General features: G+C 45.0%; 1 protein-coding gene across 3 annotated transcripts in view; it reads right to left on the bottom strand.

Moving 5' to 3' along the window:
• Positions 1 to 11,381, bottom strand: part of rae1 (ribonucleic acid export 1) — a 38,060-nt gene extending 26,679 nt beyond the window's left edge. For 2 of the 3 annotated variants that reach the window (XM_063041555.1, XM_063041557.1), the window contains exons 1-4: positions 11,195 to 11,381; positions 9,564 to 9,655; positions 6,959 to 7,063; positions 1,023 to 1,115 (exon numbers count right to left, since the gene is read on the bottom strand). In XM_063041555.1, coding sequence (XP_062897625.1) covers positions 1,023 to 1,115; positions 6,959 to 7,063; positions 9,564 to 9,647 — 282 coding nt within the window. In that variant the 5' untranslated portion in view covers positions 9,648 to 9,655; positions 11,195 to 11,381. The remainder of the gene's footprint in view (positions 1 to 1,022; positions 1,116 to 6,958; positions 7,064 to 9,563; positions 9,656 to 11,194) is intronic. The other variant, XM_063041556.1, reaches the window with a different exon arrangement.
• Between the last annotated feature and the right edge of the window lie 4,801 nt (positions 11,382 to 16,182).

Here is a 16,182-nt window from a genome sequence, read left to right as displayed (position 1 = left end):
CAACAAAAAGGCAGGCATAGCTAGGACCCATACGGGTGCCCATAGCTACACCTTTAGTTTGGAGGAAGTGGGAGGAGCAAAAGGAGAAATTATTAAGAGTAAGGACTAATTCCGCTAGACGGAGCAGAGTGGTGGTACCAATGAGATGGTTTCCACTCTCAGTTGGCAGAGCAGAGTGAAACAGAAAGTTCTTGTCATGTAGGAAACACAGCTCATTAAAAGACAGCACTTTTAAAAACAGTAACAGCATAAGTAGCCTCGGCCACAAAACAGCTAACAGGAAACTGTGCATCTACAAACCAGGACTGACATAACATGTGTGATACGAATGCGTCAAGGCCCACATAACAAATGCAAGTTAAAACTAGGGTGCTAATTAGCCTCAACCATACGTTTTCTGTCAGCTATCCTGCTTCAGTAATTGGAAAGAACTGTTTTCCTCACCCACAACCCACTTTCCCCACAACCCTTCAATTAGCTCTGCAGTGGTTGCATTTCAGCAAGGTATGGAAGGCTCTAAAAAGCAAGAGGCTGCAGAGGGCTATACACCAAGGCAGCTCCATCACAAGCCCCGTCACCATCAAGGGCATCTTTCAGAGGCAGTGCCACAAGGCAGCACCATCCATCGCTAAGGGCCCTCACCGTCCGGGGCAGGCCTCTTCTCGCTTGTACCAATGGAGAGATACAGCGGCCTGAAGACCCACAAATAATTCAGGAACAGCTTCATTCCTGCCATCATCAGATTTCTGAATGGTTCCTGCACCATTCACAACAGCACCTCACTATTCCTTTTGTTTTTGCATTATATTTTGTAATTTATAGTACTTTTATGTGTTTGCACTGTACTACTGCTGCAAGACAACAAATTTCATGTCCTATAAACACTGATAATGAACCTGCTGGCGAGGAGGGAGAAGAGAGTATAGGAAATTTCCTAACAGTTTTCCAGATTAGAACCTCTATTCAAAGATGCAGAGCAAAAGAAATTTGCAGTGAAAAAGTAAGTTAATAAATCAACTTACATCACTCCAACAGACATCCAACACAGGACCCGTGTGCATCTGCTGGGCCTTTGGAACAGTTTGCCCATTATCCTGAATCTCCCAGCAACGCACCTTGCAAAATATAAACAGAGTTCAATAATGGCAATAATTATGATGGTTCATCAACTTAAGCTCGAACAACAGAAAGCATTGATCCTTGAAATAACTGGCACGGGGCGGGGGGGGGGTTATTTCTGTCTGGGATAAACAGCTCACGAAGAACCAATGAACTAAAAAAGAATTGAAGTTGTATGAGATATTGGTGAGGCCCAACTCGGAGTATTGTGTACAATTCTGGTCACCTACCTACAGGGAAAATATCAATAAGATTGAAAGAGTATGGGAAAAACTTACCAGGATGTTGTCAGGACTTGAGGTCCTGAGTTAGAAAGGTTGAGTAAGTGAGGAGAGCTGGAGAATGAGGGGAGATCTTATAGAGATATACAAAATTATGGACAGGGTAAATGCAAGCAGGCTTTTCCCACTGAGATTGGTCACACTACAACTAGAGCTCATGGGTTAAGCGTGAAAGGTGCTTGTTCTTAGCCCCCTGCTCTATTCGCTTTACAATTACGACCACGTGGTTAAGCAGAGCTCCAATGCCATATTTAAGTTTGCTGAAGACATCACTGTTATTGGCTGAATAAAACATGGTAAAGAATCAGCATAAATGAGGGAGGTCGAAAATCTGGCTGAGTGGTGGCACAACAACCTCTTACTCTTATTTAATTTAACTATTTAATGTATATATTAAAATATAATCCAGAAGACCAAGAGCCAGTCCTCACTGGGGATCAGAGGTGGGGAGAGTCAGCAACCGTAAATTACTATGTTAAAAATTTTTGGACCTTTCCTGGGCTCAGAACACAAGAGCAATTATGAAGAAAGTATGGCAGTGCCTCTAATCCCTAGGTATTTGCGAAGATTCAGCATGACATCAATAACTTTGATTTGCTTCTATAGATGTCTGGTGGAGAATATTTTAACCGGCTGTATCATAGTCTATTATGGAAACACCAATGCCCTTGAACAGAAATTCCTATAAAAAGTAGTGGATACAGCCCAGTCCATCCTCCCCACCAATGACCACATTTACATGGAGCATTATCACAGGAAAGCAGCATCAATCATCAGGGACACCCACCACCCAGGCCATGCTCTCTTCTCACTGCTGCCATCAGGAAGGAGGTACAAAAGCCTCAGCACTCACACCACCAGGTTCAGGAACAGTTATTACCCCTCAAACATCAGGCTCTAGCGCCAGAGGGGTTTAACTTCACTTGCCCCATCATTGGACTGTTCCACAAACTATGGACTGACTTTCAAGGACCCTTCATCTCATGTTCTCAATATTTATTTTCTCTCTTTTTGTATTTGCACATTTTGTCGTCTTTTGCACACTGGTTGTCCACCCTGTGACTGGTCTTTCATTGATTCGATTACGGTTACTGGATTTATTGAATATACTCATTAAAAAAAATGAATCTCAGGGTTATATATGGTACCACTCATGTATTTTGATGACAAATTTACCTTGAACTTTGAAAACACAGAAGATTCCGCAAAAAGCCAAAATGTTAACTGAAATGGACAAATACCAACGACGTCCCTGTTGATATAAGTGATCCCAACAGTGGATATATAGAATCATGTAGATTAATTTACTGGTCAATCCTTTTTATGCTGATTATATTTAAGAATGCACAAGAGCAAAGGGAATTAATGACAAGGCATAGAGTGAGATACTGTATTTCCTTCTGGTGCTGTGCTCTCAGGGCCGGGTGATAGCCCTCCATGTAACAGGCTGCAGATGGCACCTGACCCTGTTATTAGAGAATAATTCTGCCTTAGGCAGCCCCATCTGTATTCAGCTGGAATCTGCCTGCAGTTATGCATGCCCTTTTCTAACATTGATGAGTGCAGTGATTAATCAATCTGGCATTACTGTTTAGTTCATGCAAAACTCTAAGACTGGAAATTGGCACAAAGCATAAAACAGCTGATGATTAGACATCACTTGTCACAGTCTTTTAAGAAACAAAACATAGAAAGATAAAAAGTTCAAAGTAAAATTTATTATCAGAGTGCATACATGTCACCACATACAACCCCGAGGTTCTTTTTCCTGTGGGCATACTTAGCAAATCTGAGGAGCTGTAACTGTAAACAGGATCAATGAATAACAAACTGCAAATGCAAATATAAATAGCAATAAATAACAAGCATGAAATAACAAGATAAAGCGTCCTTAAAGTGAGACCATGTAGGAACACCAGAAATAGAATGAGTGTAACTATCCCCTTTTGTTCAAGAGCCTGATGCTTGAGGGGTAGTAACTGTTCTTGAACCTGGTGGTGAGTCCTGAGGCACCTGTACCTTCTACCTGATGGCAGCAGCAAGAAAAGAGCATGGCCTGGGTTGTGAGGATCTTTGATGATGAATGCTGCTTTCCTACAGCAACATTTCATGTAGGTGTGCTCAATGGTTGGGAGGGTTTTACCCGTGATATATTGGGCCGAATCTATTACCTTTTGGACTCAATGGTATTGGTGTTCCCATACCAGGCCGTAACGCAGCCAGTCAGTACATATCTATAGTTGTTTGCCAAGGTTTCTGATGACATACCGAATCTCTGTAGACTCTGAGACTCTTGTGCGCGATTAAGTTAAATCAGCATATACACAATTGACTGGCAAATTAATCTACATACTCCTGAGGCGATAAAATGATGACTGGAAATACACACTGAATTGCTAGTCTGTCGAGGAAGAAGAAACACAATGAAGTCACTTAGCCTTAAGAGTCTTTCCAAACAACCATGACCAAACTCCAAGTCAGATCCGTATCTCTCAATATAACTGTACCCATTTTGGGCTTGACATGTGCGTCATTCCAAGTTTCTCCAAACGTTAGCCTTGAATGTCCTAGTCGCATTATAATGAGTGTGTTCCTTCATTCTAGTTAAATCAGTGTAAACCAGTAAACAATTGCCATCCACAGGACCGTATTTTTTAAATCAGATGCCAGGAGCTATTGCTCCTCCTGGACACAGTCAACCCAGAAATAAATTGAGGCACGGTACTAAAATTCCTTAAGTTGCCGGGATTGATATCTGTGCATCCTGTGACCAAGAACCTCAATTTGAACACTATTATATTTTCTGTAATTATAAACGTTGCAAAATCCCCAATAAATTGCCCTAATTTAGTTATGAGTTATATTAGTCATGAGGAACAGGGCTTGTTTTACACTTGTTGCTTTGTCGGTTGGTATGTTGTGTTTTATGTTGTTTTGCCGGGCATGGTGGGCATACTATGTTGGCATCGCGACACTTTTGTGGTATCATATAACCATATAACAATTACAGCATGGAAACAGGCTATCTCAGCCCTTGAAGTCTGTGCCGAACTCTTACTCTCACCTAGCCCCACCGACCTGCACTCAGCCCATAACCCTCCATTCCTTTCCTGTCCATATAGCTGCCCAGTTTAACTTTAAACGACAGCATCGAACCTGCCTCGACCACTTCTGCTGGAAGCTCGTTCCACACAGCCACCACTTTCTGAGTAAAGAAGTTCCCCCTCATGTTACCCCTAAACTTTTCCCCTTTAACTCTCAACTCACGTCCTCTTGTTTGAATTTCCCCACTCTCAATGGAAAAAGCCCACCCACGTCAACTCTATCTATCCCTCTCATAATTTTAAATACCTCTATCAAGTCCCCCCTCAACCTTCTATGTTGCAAAGAATAAAGACCCAACTTGTTCACCCTTTCTCTGTAACTTAGGTGATGAAACCCTGGTAACATTCTAGTAAATCTTCTCTGTACTCTCTCTATTTTGTTGACACCCTTCCTATAATTCGGTGACCAGAAATGTACACAATACTCCAAATTTGGCCTCACCAATGCCTTGTACAATTTCAACATTACATCCCAACTCCTATACTCAATACTCTGATTTATAAAGGCCAGCATACCAAAAGCTTTCTTCACCACCCTATTCACATGAGATTCCACCTTCAGGGAACTATGCACCACTATTCCTAGATCCCTCTGTTCTACTGCATTTTTCAATGCCCTACCATTTACCATGTATGTCCTATTTTGATTAGTCCTACCAAAGTGTAGCACCTCACATTTATCAGCATTAAACTCCATCTGTCATCTTTCAGCCCACTCTTCTAACTGGCCATCTCTAAGAATACGTTCCATCAATTTACCCACCACTGATGTCACACTCACAGGCCGATAATTGCTAGGTTTACTTTTAGAACCCTTTTTAAACAATGGAACAACACGAGCAATATGCCAATCCTCTGGCACCATCCCCGTTTCTAATGACTTTTGAAATATTTCTGTCAGAATCCTGCTATTTCCATACTAACTTCCCTCAAGGTCCTAGGGAATATCCTGTCAGGACCCGGAGACTTATCCACTTTTATTTTCCTTAAAAGCTCCAGTACTACTACTTCTTTAATCATCATAGTTTCCATAACTTCCCTACCCGTTTCCCTTACCTTACACAATTCAATATCCTTCTCCTTATTGAATACCGAAGAAAAGAAATTGTTAAGAATCTCCCCCATCTCTTTTGGCTCCACACATAGCCGTCCACTCTGATTCTCTAAGGGACCAACTTTATCCCTCACTATCCTTTTGCTATTTATATAACGGTAGAAACCCTTTGGATTTATTTTCACCTTACTTGCCAAAGCAACCTTGTGTCTTCTTTTAACTTTTCTAATTTCTTTCTTAAGATTCTTTTTACATTCTTTATATTCCTCGAGCACCTCATTTACTCCATGCTGTCTATATTTATTGTAGATCTCTCTTTTTTTCTGAATCAAGTTTCCAATATCCCTTGAAAACCATGGCTCTCTCAAACTTTTAACCTTTCCTTTCAACCTAACAGGAACATAAAGATTCTGTACTCTCAAAATTTCATCTTTAAGTGACCTCCATTTCTCTATTACATCCTTCCCATAAAACAAATTGCCCCAATCCACTCCTTCTAAATCCTTTCGCATCTCCTCAAAGTTAGCCTTTCTCCAGCACATCCTTGGGTGTATTGGCTGTTAATGCAAAGGGTGCATGTTTCAATGTACATGGGATAAACAAATACCAATATGAAGCCATATCCTCAATACTCTTGTTAATAACTCCCTTCTAACATGTGTAGAATTAGATGTATATTTTGAGTCAATGCTGGAAATCTAAATTAAGACAAACAAAAAAATGCTTCGAGAAGTCTGGTAAGGCAGTTTGTGCAGCAAGAAAGAACCTCATGCAGGAAGGCGAATTTGGACATTCGGCAGCGTGAAGCAGGGACACAGCCAGGGAAAAGGAAATTGAGATGGGATGATGTAAAGAAATAAAAGTCTGCAGGAGCTGAAATTAGCAAGTGTCCTTTTCTCACTGTTACCATCAGGTAGGAGATACAGAAGCCTGAAGGCACACACTCAGCGATTCAGGAACAGCTTCTTCCCCTCTGCCATTCCATTCCTAAATGGATATTGAAGCTCTGGACACTACCTCACTTTTTAAAAAATATACAGTATTTCTGTTTTTGCACATTTTAAAAAATCTATTCAATATACATAATTGATTTACTTGTTTGTTTATTATTGTTAAGTTTTATTTTTTTTTCTCTCTCTGCTAGATTATGTACTGCATTGAACTGCTGCTGCTAAGTTAACAAATTTCATGTCACATGCCGGTGATAATAAACCCGATTCTGATTCTGCTAAGCAATAACCAGCACCTGCTTTTCCCAAAAGCTGTGATGATAGAATATAGAATGGTGTTAGAGGATAATAAGGTGGAATCTCAGTGTATAAGATAGTGAAGAAAGAGGACACTTGTAGGAGATGCAGGATTACAAAGTAAATATATCACCAGCACAATCTATTACTCACATCATTGGCCCAGGATCCAGCGATCAGGAAGTTTCCTGGTAACGTAGGGGGACTAAACTCCAGGCAGCTGACACTATCATCAGGAGGAGATGTCACTTCAATATCCTGTGAAAGCAAACTGATTACATTTGGGCATGACAATACACATACTGTCAACAAAAACAGGCTGCTCCATTTCAGACAGAAAACTGAGGTGCATTCCACCCCCCCACAATAACACCTTCTTCAGAACCCGAGTGCTCTTTCTTTCCTCACTTCAACTAAATGGCATTGAAGGTAAAAGCTCCATTAACTACCCCTCACACCATTCTTCTGCTCCAAAAACTAGCTTTTGAATGTAAACTTGTGATCAATAATCACTCTCCATTTAATTTAAAAGTTTTTTGCTTACCTTAATAAATAATAAATCAAAAATTGAAGTCCATGCACGTTTATATACAATGCTTTCAAACTATTTTCATGATTCAGTTGGATAATTTCAAATGAAAAGAACTTCTAAAATTATTGATGGCATCTTCTCCCTGATGTTTGTGTTGGGTCCTTCTCATTCCGTGCTCATCTTCAGTCTTTAGAAACTTCCTGCTACAGTAGAAGCTTCCCAACTCTGGACTTTCCTTGCAATAATGGGACAGCCTCAACCTCACCTACCATCTTCCTAGCTTCCACTTTACTGAACCGTAATCAGCCATCTAAAGCAAGGCATCCTCTTTGCAGCCCCCAGACTCCATGTCCAGATGTTCATTTACTGACACCGTGTAACTCTAGGAACAAAGGTGTAGACTAAGGTGCAAAGTGTAGGAACAAAGGTGCATGCAGCACGGTAGCATAGTGGTTAGCACAACGTTTTACAGTACCAGCGACACGGGTTCAATTCCCGTCACTGTCCGTAAGGAGTTTGTACGTTCTCCCAGTGACCGCGTGGGTTTCCCCCCACAGTCCACATACATACCGGTTGGTAAGTCACTCATTAAATCGGGGTTTGCTGGGCAGCACTGCTTGAAGGGCCAGAAGATTCTGTTCTGTGCTGTATCTCAATCAATTGAGAAATAAATAAATAAGGGGCAAATTCAGAACTGAGAGGCACAAGAGGACTTGGGAGTCCTCAGGGAGAATTCCCTACAGGTTAACTTGCAGGTTGAGGCATTAGTAAGGGAGACAAATGCAATGTTAGCATTCATTTCAAGAGGACCAGAATACAAAAGCAAGGAGGTTATGCTGAGGATTTATAAGACGCTGGTCATCCTTCAGTTGTGGGATTGAGAGCAGTTTTGGGCTGAAAAGATGTGCTGGCATTGGAGAGTGTTCTGAAACCTATGAGGAGTGTTCGACTCTGAGCCTGTGCTCACTGGAATTCAGAAGAATGTGGGGGGTGAGGGGGGAATCTCACTGAAACCTATTAAACATTGAAAGGCCTAGATAGAGTGGATGTGGAGAGGACGTTTCCTGTAGTGGGGCAGTCTAGGATCAGAGGACACAGCCTCAGAATACAAGAACATCCCTACAAAATAGAAATGAACACAAGGACAAGGACAAGGACAGGAAATTAGGCTGACATATGTGCCAGTGTAAACCAACAAATGCATAGCTAGGGAGCATGGACTGCAGTGTTTTTAAAGAGTGAAGTTCAGGGGTAGAAGGTGGGAGGGCAGTCCATGCAATAATCATATTCGGCGGCAAGAGTGACAAGTATAAAGTTCAAGCAGTGGCTGAACTGAGGCAAAACCAAAGCAAACCCATCATGGAACCTGACGCTTCTAGTTGAAACGTGTCACCAGTGGGCAAATGAGACATGTAGAAGCAGAGCACAAATCCTTCAGAACCTTTCGAAGTATGAGCAGGAGTGACAGGAAGGACCATTGCAGAGGCTCTGGTGAATCAGGAGGAGTCAGTCCCAACTGGATGGAGGAAGAGAATCCTCGGAATGGAATGGTGCAGTCAATTGTGGCTGCAGCTAAGCTGAGGCAGATGAGGAGGGATAGTTTATTATGGCCAGAGAGAAAGATATAATTATTTTACTTTAAAAGGGCTCACTTCAGTGCTACGAGGGTTAGAAATTTGAATGGAGGGATTCTAATATGGTCTGCTGGAAAGTTGGGCATGGATCCAAGGGTTCTGGTACAGGAAATTGAATATTATGCAAGGACAGATAGACCAAGAATATTATTTTGTTAAAAAAAGCAATTTGAAAATGGGAACAAGGCACCAAAGGAATCAGTCACATCAACGAGCTAGGGGCAAGTCAGCAGTTTGATGTGAATTGGAAATTAGTGACATGTACAGACCTACTCAGGGAGGACAAGCTACAAGAGGAAGACAAAAATTCAGGGCAAAGGCAGGAAGAAAACTGAGGGGAAGGAAATAGTGTGTACCAGGAAAGAACAGCAGAAAAATTAATTGTGAATCCTGCTGCCAAGCTTTTTTCGGTATTTGCTTTCAAAGAGATGGAAGGCACAAGGGCATAAAAATACACTGGAAATACTCGATGAAACAAGTAGCAGTGTGGGAAGAGAAACAGTTAGCTTTGTAGGTCACCACCTCTCAGCAGAAATGATGACGATGTATATTTGCAGCACTTTTGTTTTTCAGCTCCTTCTGCCGCACTTACCTTCATAGGATTGTGGTTGTCTGTCGCTGTCCCTCCAAACATGCTCCCTGTTCCAAACCCTGTACTTGTTCCAAACAGGCTCATTTTAGACTCTGTGAACAATTATATTTTGATGTCAGATGATGATCATAGCAGCATTTTAAAATAGAACAGTGTCCAGTAACCATTGTCATCTATGACAAGGCTTGCCGTAGCCTTGGATTCTTAAGCTTGTAACATTCCCAAATGGAAGCTCCAGTTGATTTTACTCTGCAAGTATGAGACCAGCTCTTCTGCCTCACCACTGCCTGGTGACATGACAGGGGGCTCCTCGCATGGCTGCAAGACAAGCTATTTTTAAAATGTATTTTCAATATTTTTGTGAACTTTCCAATATAACTACCTCAATGTCAATTAATTCTGACGGTGTGCTTCACTGCACCTGCACACTCCATTCTCCAAGGGCATCACAGATCAAGGTTGGGAACCTCTGCTTCAGAAGCTTGACGGAGTATGAGTAGCCACAGAGATCTGCTGAGCTGAAAGCCCTGTGTGCATGGGAGGGGAAGGGGTGGAGGAGGGGGGAGGGGGTGGGGGAGAGGGAGAGGAGGGGGTAGGGCGGTTTGGAAGAGGGAGGGGAAGCCGGAGGAGGGGGTGGGGGGGTGGAGGAGTGGCTAGCTGGAGGGATGGAGGGGGGGGGGAGAGAGAGGGAGAGGGGAGGGGGAGAGAGGGGAGGGGGGAGAGAGGGGAAGGGGGAAAGGGTGAGGGGAGGGGAGAGGAGGGGGAAGAGGAGGGGAGGTGAAGAGGAGGGGAGGGAGAGGGGGAGGGGGAGGGGGAGGGGGGGGGGGGAGGGGGGGGGAGGGGGAGGGGGAGAGGGGAGGGGAGAGGGGAGGGGGGAGAGGGGAGGGGAGAGGGGAAGGAGAGGGGAGGGGAGAGGGGAAGGAGAGGGGGAGGGGGAAGGAGAGGGGGAGGGGGAGGGGGGAGGGGGAAGGGGAGGGGGGAGGGGGAGGGGGAAGGGGAGGGGGGAGGGGAGGGGGGAGGGGAGGGGGGAGGGGAGGGGAGAGGGGGAGGGGAGAGGGGGAGGGGGGAGGGGAGGGGAGAGGGGGAGGGGGGAGGGGAGGGGAGAGGGGGGGGGGGAGGGGGGAGGGGGGAGGGGGGAGGGGGGAGGGGGAGAGGGGGGAGGGGGGAGGGGGGGGAGGGGGGAGGGGGGAGGGGGGAGGGGGGAGAGGGGGGAGGGGAGAGGGGAGAGGGGGAGGGGGGGAGGGGAGGGGAGAGGAGGGGGGGGAGAGGAAGGGGTTGGGGAGAGGAAGGGGTTGGGGAGAGGAAGGGGTTGGGGTTGGGGAGAGGGAGTGTGGGGCGGGTTGGTGGAGGGAGAGGGACGGGGGGCTGGAATGGATTGGAAGGGCAGGGTGGGCCTGGGAATGGAAGGGCAGGGTGGGCCTGGGAATGGAAGGGCAGGGTGGGCCTGGGAATGGAAGGGCAGGGTGGGCCTGGGAATGGAAAGAGGGGTGGGGAGGTGCTGAGGAGGCCAGCAGGGAGAGCCTGAGGCTGGAGGGGGGGTGCTCATTTGAGGGTCTTGGGTTGGGGGATGACCCGAGATTTAGCCCACATTTTCCCTTTCCCCATCTCCCGACCGCTGCCCATTCACCCACCTGGCTGCTCGATGCACGCAAAGTGACTGCCACCGCCTCTAGGCCGGGCTCCCCGGGTCTCGGGTCACTGGACTCCGATCACCAACCACTGGGCACCGCCTCCCCGACCCGCCGCTCACCTGGCCCCGAGGCTGTGCCAAACTGCCGATGATCCTCAGCAGGCGCAGGCTGACGGGCTGACGGACTGACGGACTGACGGACTGACGGACGGACGGGAAGCGCAACAAACGCGATTGTACTTCCGGATTCAAAACGAAACCTCAGTGTTACCGGCGCGCTGCCCCGCGTGGAGGTTTTAAATATGCATTTATCTTATTCTTCTGTTTTCAGAAATAACTTTATTCATGGTAAAAATATATACAAAAGAGCTTAACAGGTTCTTGATTCGACAAAGCATCGAAGGTTACTGGGAGATGGCAGGGCTGTGGGGCCGAGGAGGGGATGAAAGGATCACGATTGAGTGGCGTAGTAGACTCGATGGGCCAAATGGCCTAATTCTGCTCCTGTGTCATGGTCTAAGAAGAACACGGTGCATTTGTATTCTTCGCGTCGTTCGTTCGGACCGTACATTCTGATAAGTTTTAGCAGCTTTATTTCCAACATTGCTGGCTTCGCTCTTCCACATCCAGTAACCGAAGGAGCCTACACTGTGGTTCTTCCCCACAGAGCCCTTGCACTGGCTACACTCAGGCTCAATGCATCCCTCAGAGACCACAGAGGCTCTGGATGCTGGAAATCTTGAGCAACACACACAAAATGCCAGAGAAACTCAGCAGGCCAGGCAGCATCTATGGAAAAGAGTACAATCTACATTTCGGGCCGAGACCCTTCAGTTCCTCCAGCATTTTCTGTGTGTTGCTTGGATTTCCAGCATCTGCAGATTTTTTTTCTTGTTTGGGGCTGATGAAGGATCCTGGCTTGGAACATGGACTGCTTATTTCACTCCATAGATGCTGCCTGACCTGCTGAGTTCCTCCAGCATTTTGGTTCTGTTACAGTGCACTCCCCAGCACATGCACACGAAGTCTGGACTGTGCCAGTCGGCAGCATTACCTGTGGGATGGCCTGCAGTGAATGGGTAGAGGATTCTTCATTTCTAAGCAAGAGCTTTGCAGGGTGTTTGATCCAAAGGAGGGGAATGGAGTCAACAGGTGACCCTGGTTTGCTCAAAGGTTCCCCTTGGAGTGACTACATACTAGTCTCACCCACTCATGTCTGAAGAATTGTAACCTATTGGAAGATGTAATTAGACCTCCTTCTGTTTTTATATATATAGTTGTTGGTGTTTGGCATCCGTCTGTCTCGAAGGACAATGGGTGATGATCATCATCATCAGAAGCCTGGGGGGGAAATATGGAGATCCTGAGATACCCAGTCTTCAAAATCCCCCTCTCAGCCTCGCCAGTGTAGTCCAAAGGAAAGCTTATGAAGCAATACGTTTGGCACCAACTTGGATGCAGGATGTTCAATGACGTACAGCTGCCTTAGGGGCTCCACTCTGGAACTCCGGGTTTGCTGTCTGGGTTTACTCCCATACCCTTCGTTTCTCCTGGACTGCCCACAAGACAATGGGGCTATTTACCCATAGCTGGGGATCTGGTTCACGAGCACCAGGGCACGTCCACACACCAGTGGGCCTGCGTGCTGCATATGCAGGGGCCAGACCTCCTCCCTGTATACACACGTACTTTGATAATAAATTTAATTTCAGCTTTGAACTGACTCTTGTACAAATCCCATACAACTGTTGGTACTGGTTTTCCTAAAGTAAATCTGAAATAAAATATTTTGTATATTTTTTTCTAATGCATCTGGGATTACTGCAAGTCACAGTCACTTCTTTTTCAGAAATAGTCAGCTCTTCTCTCAATGAACTTCTCCTTTTACCGTGATCATCTTTTTTGTTTCTACTTTCTGCCTTGTTTTAGGAAGGTGTTTACTAAACTCCCTTCCACAACCATATCTCTTCACTTTATGAATGGCAATGTAGATTCTTCTGAATCCTACCCTCCAGATTTTGTATCCATCCATGATCACAGATACCTTCCATATTATCAGAGTTTCTCATCACACTGAAATGTAGGCTTAACACCATATATCTGCAAATTATGCTTTCAATTTCTCTTCAGTAGGTCTAACTCACTCTATCTCAAAGCTGTCCTCACTTTAATTCTATACTCAATGTCCACTTCAGGGTTCAATGTATTATGCATTCAGAGATGCTCTTCACTGTTGTAACACGCGGTTATTTGAGTTACTGTCACCTTCCTGTCAGCTTGACCAGTCTGGTATTTTCCTCTGACCTTTCTCATTGAGAATGTGTTTTCACCCACAGAGCTGCAACCCACTGGATGTTTTATGTACCATTCTCCCAAAACTAGAGACTGCTGTGTGTGAAAATCCCAGGAGATCAACACCAACAATCATTTCACAGTCAAAGTAACTTAGATCACATTTAATCCACATTCTGTTCTTTGGTCTAAACAACAGCCTGACCATGTCTGCATGCTTTTATGCACTGAGTTGCAGCTGTTTGATTGGCTGATTAGATATTTGCATTAAAGAGCAAGTGTACGGGTGTACCTAATAAAATGGCCACTGAGTGCACTTCATCCTTTTCTACATCCACTGGTTTAACAAATCAGTTTTGTTTCTCTGATATCGAGGATCACAACATCTCTTCCACTCTAATGCTCCCCTGAATCCTCTTGCACTTCACTCTGTCCCCATCTTCCCTTGTTGTGTTTTCACTACTGATTTCCCCACCTTTCCTCTCCCTTTTATTCAGTCTTCAACTAAACCCCATACTCCATGTGACGTTGAACACTGCTTTCCCTGCCTTCACCTTTCTGCCAATTTTTCCAGTACATCAATGACTGTATGAGTGCGGCTTCCTTTCCTCACATGGAACTTGAAAATTTCAACACCTATGCATCCACCACTTGTGCTGGCAGCTCATTCCACTCTCACCACCCTCTGAATGAAAAACCTCCCCCTCATGTTCCCCTTAGACATTTCACCTTTCATCCTTAACCCATGAAGTCTCGTCATATTCTCCTCCAACCTCAGTGGAAAAAGCCTGCTTGCATTTACCCTATCTATCCCCCTTATAATTTTGTATACTTCTATCAAATCTCCCCTCAATCTTCTACATTCCAGGAAATAAAGTCCTCACCTACTCAACCTTTTCCTATAACTCAGGTCCTCAAACTCTGACAACATCCTTGTATATTTTCTCTGTACTCTTTCAATCTTATTTATATGTTTCCTGTAGATAGGTGACCAGAACTGGACACAATACTCCAAATGAGGCCTCACCAACGTCTTACAGAATTTCAACATAACACCCCAACTCCTGGACCCAATACATTGATTTATTAAGGCCAATATGCTGTCTTTACAACCATGTCTACCTGTGATGCAACTTTCAATGAATTATGGACCTGTAGGCCTAGACCCCTCTGTTCTACCACACTCCTCAGTGCCCAACTGCTCACTGTGTAAGACCTATCTTGGTCACCAAAGTGCAGCAACTCACACTTGTCAGCATTCCATCTGCCATTTTTCAGCCCATTTTTCCAGCTGGTCCAGATTCCACTGCAAGCGTTGATGGTCTTCATTGCTGACAACTACACGCTGAATCTTGGTGTCATCCACAAATTTGCTGCTCCAGTTTACCACATTATCATTGCTAATGATGACGTAACAACAGACCCAACACTGATCCCTGCTGTACACTACTATACACAGATCTCCAGTCAGAAAGGCAACCATCTACTACCACTCTCTGGTTTCTCCTGCTAAGCCAAGGTCTGATCCAATTTATTACCTCACCTTCCCGACCAACCTCCCACGTGGGACCTTGTTGAAGGCCTTGTAGACAACATCCACTGCCCTGTCTTCATCAACTTCCTTGAAAAATTCTGTAAGGTTGGTTAGGCATGACTTACCATGTACAAAGTGATGTTGACCATCTCTAATCAACCACTGTCTATCCAAGAACCTATATATCCACTCCCTTAGAATACCATTCAATAACTTCCTCACTACTAACGTTACGCTCACCAACCTGGCTTATTTTTAGTTTTTCTGAAGGATGTGTGATGAGGGTGGTCGGATGTAGGGCTGGCAAGTACTGTGGATGAAGAGCAGTGAGGATGAGGGCTTGGGATCCCGCAGGTCAGTAAGTTCTCTCCGGTCGTTGGGTTCAGGGATCAAAGGTCTGGGCCGGCAGGAGGCATGAGTATCCCCTAGGTACATAAGGCAGTGAGTCTGGAGTTTGGGTCCCATCATTTGTAATTCCTGGGGTGATACCGTAGCCTGAAGGTCAACCGGAAGTCCAATGGCCGAAGTCTGGGAGTCCACTGGAGGCTGAAGGCCCAAAGGCAACCTGTTGTGGGAGGGTTGTTCACGTGTGTGTGTGTGTGTGGGTGGTGGGAAGGAGGAAAGGGGCTTGATATGCTGTCATTCTGTTGAAAATTGTGGGCATGCTAAGTTGGTGCCAGAATGTGTGGCGACACTTGTTAACACAAACAACACATTTCACTGTATTTTTCCACGTACCTGTAATAAGTAAATAAATTGGATTCTGTTCTATATTAGTAAAAACAAACACAGATCATAGAACATCTCTGTTCAGCACAGAAGTGTGATCCAGGGCTTCCTGTTGCCTGTCACTTTAAATCTTCATCCCCTCTCTCCTCTTTTCAATTCCCAATTCCCCTTGTGTTTCAATGAAGCACAAGGGGAAGACAAGGAATGGCATTTATGGGCAGTGGAGCACAGTGATTAACAGAAAGGGCTGCAGGTCAGAGGTCGGAATCATTGATCCTTAAATTCAAATCCCATCATGACAGCTAGGGAATTTAAACACAGGAAATCCTGAATGTTATAGTGGTGCAGAAGTTAATGCTGCTATCTCACAGTCACTGGGTCTTGGTTCATCTTGATGTCATGTGCTGTGTGATGCTTGCACATTCTCTAGTCAC

Source organism: Mobula hypostoma, chromosome 2 (assembly GCF_963921235.1).
Source record: "Mobula hypostoma chromosome 2, sMobHyp1.1, whole genome shotgun sequence".
NCBI classification, from domain to species: Eukaryota; Metazoa; Chordata; class Chondrichthyes; order Myliobatiformes; family Myliobatidae; genus Mobula; species Mobula hypostoma.
The sequence above is the reverse complement of the archived record's forward strand: the minus strand, read 5'-3'. Positions and strand labels throughout refer to the sequence as shown.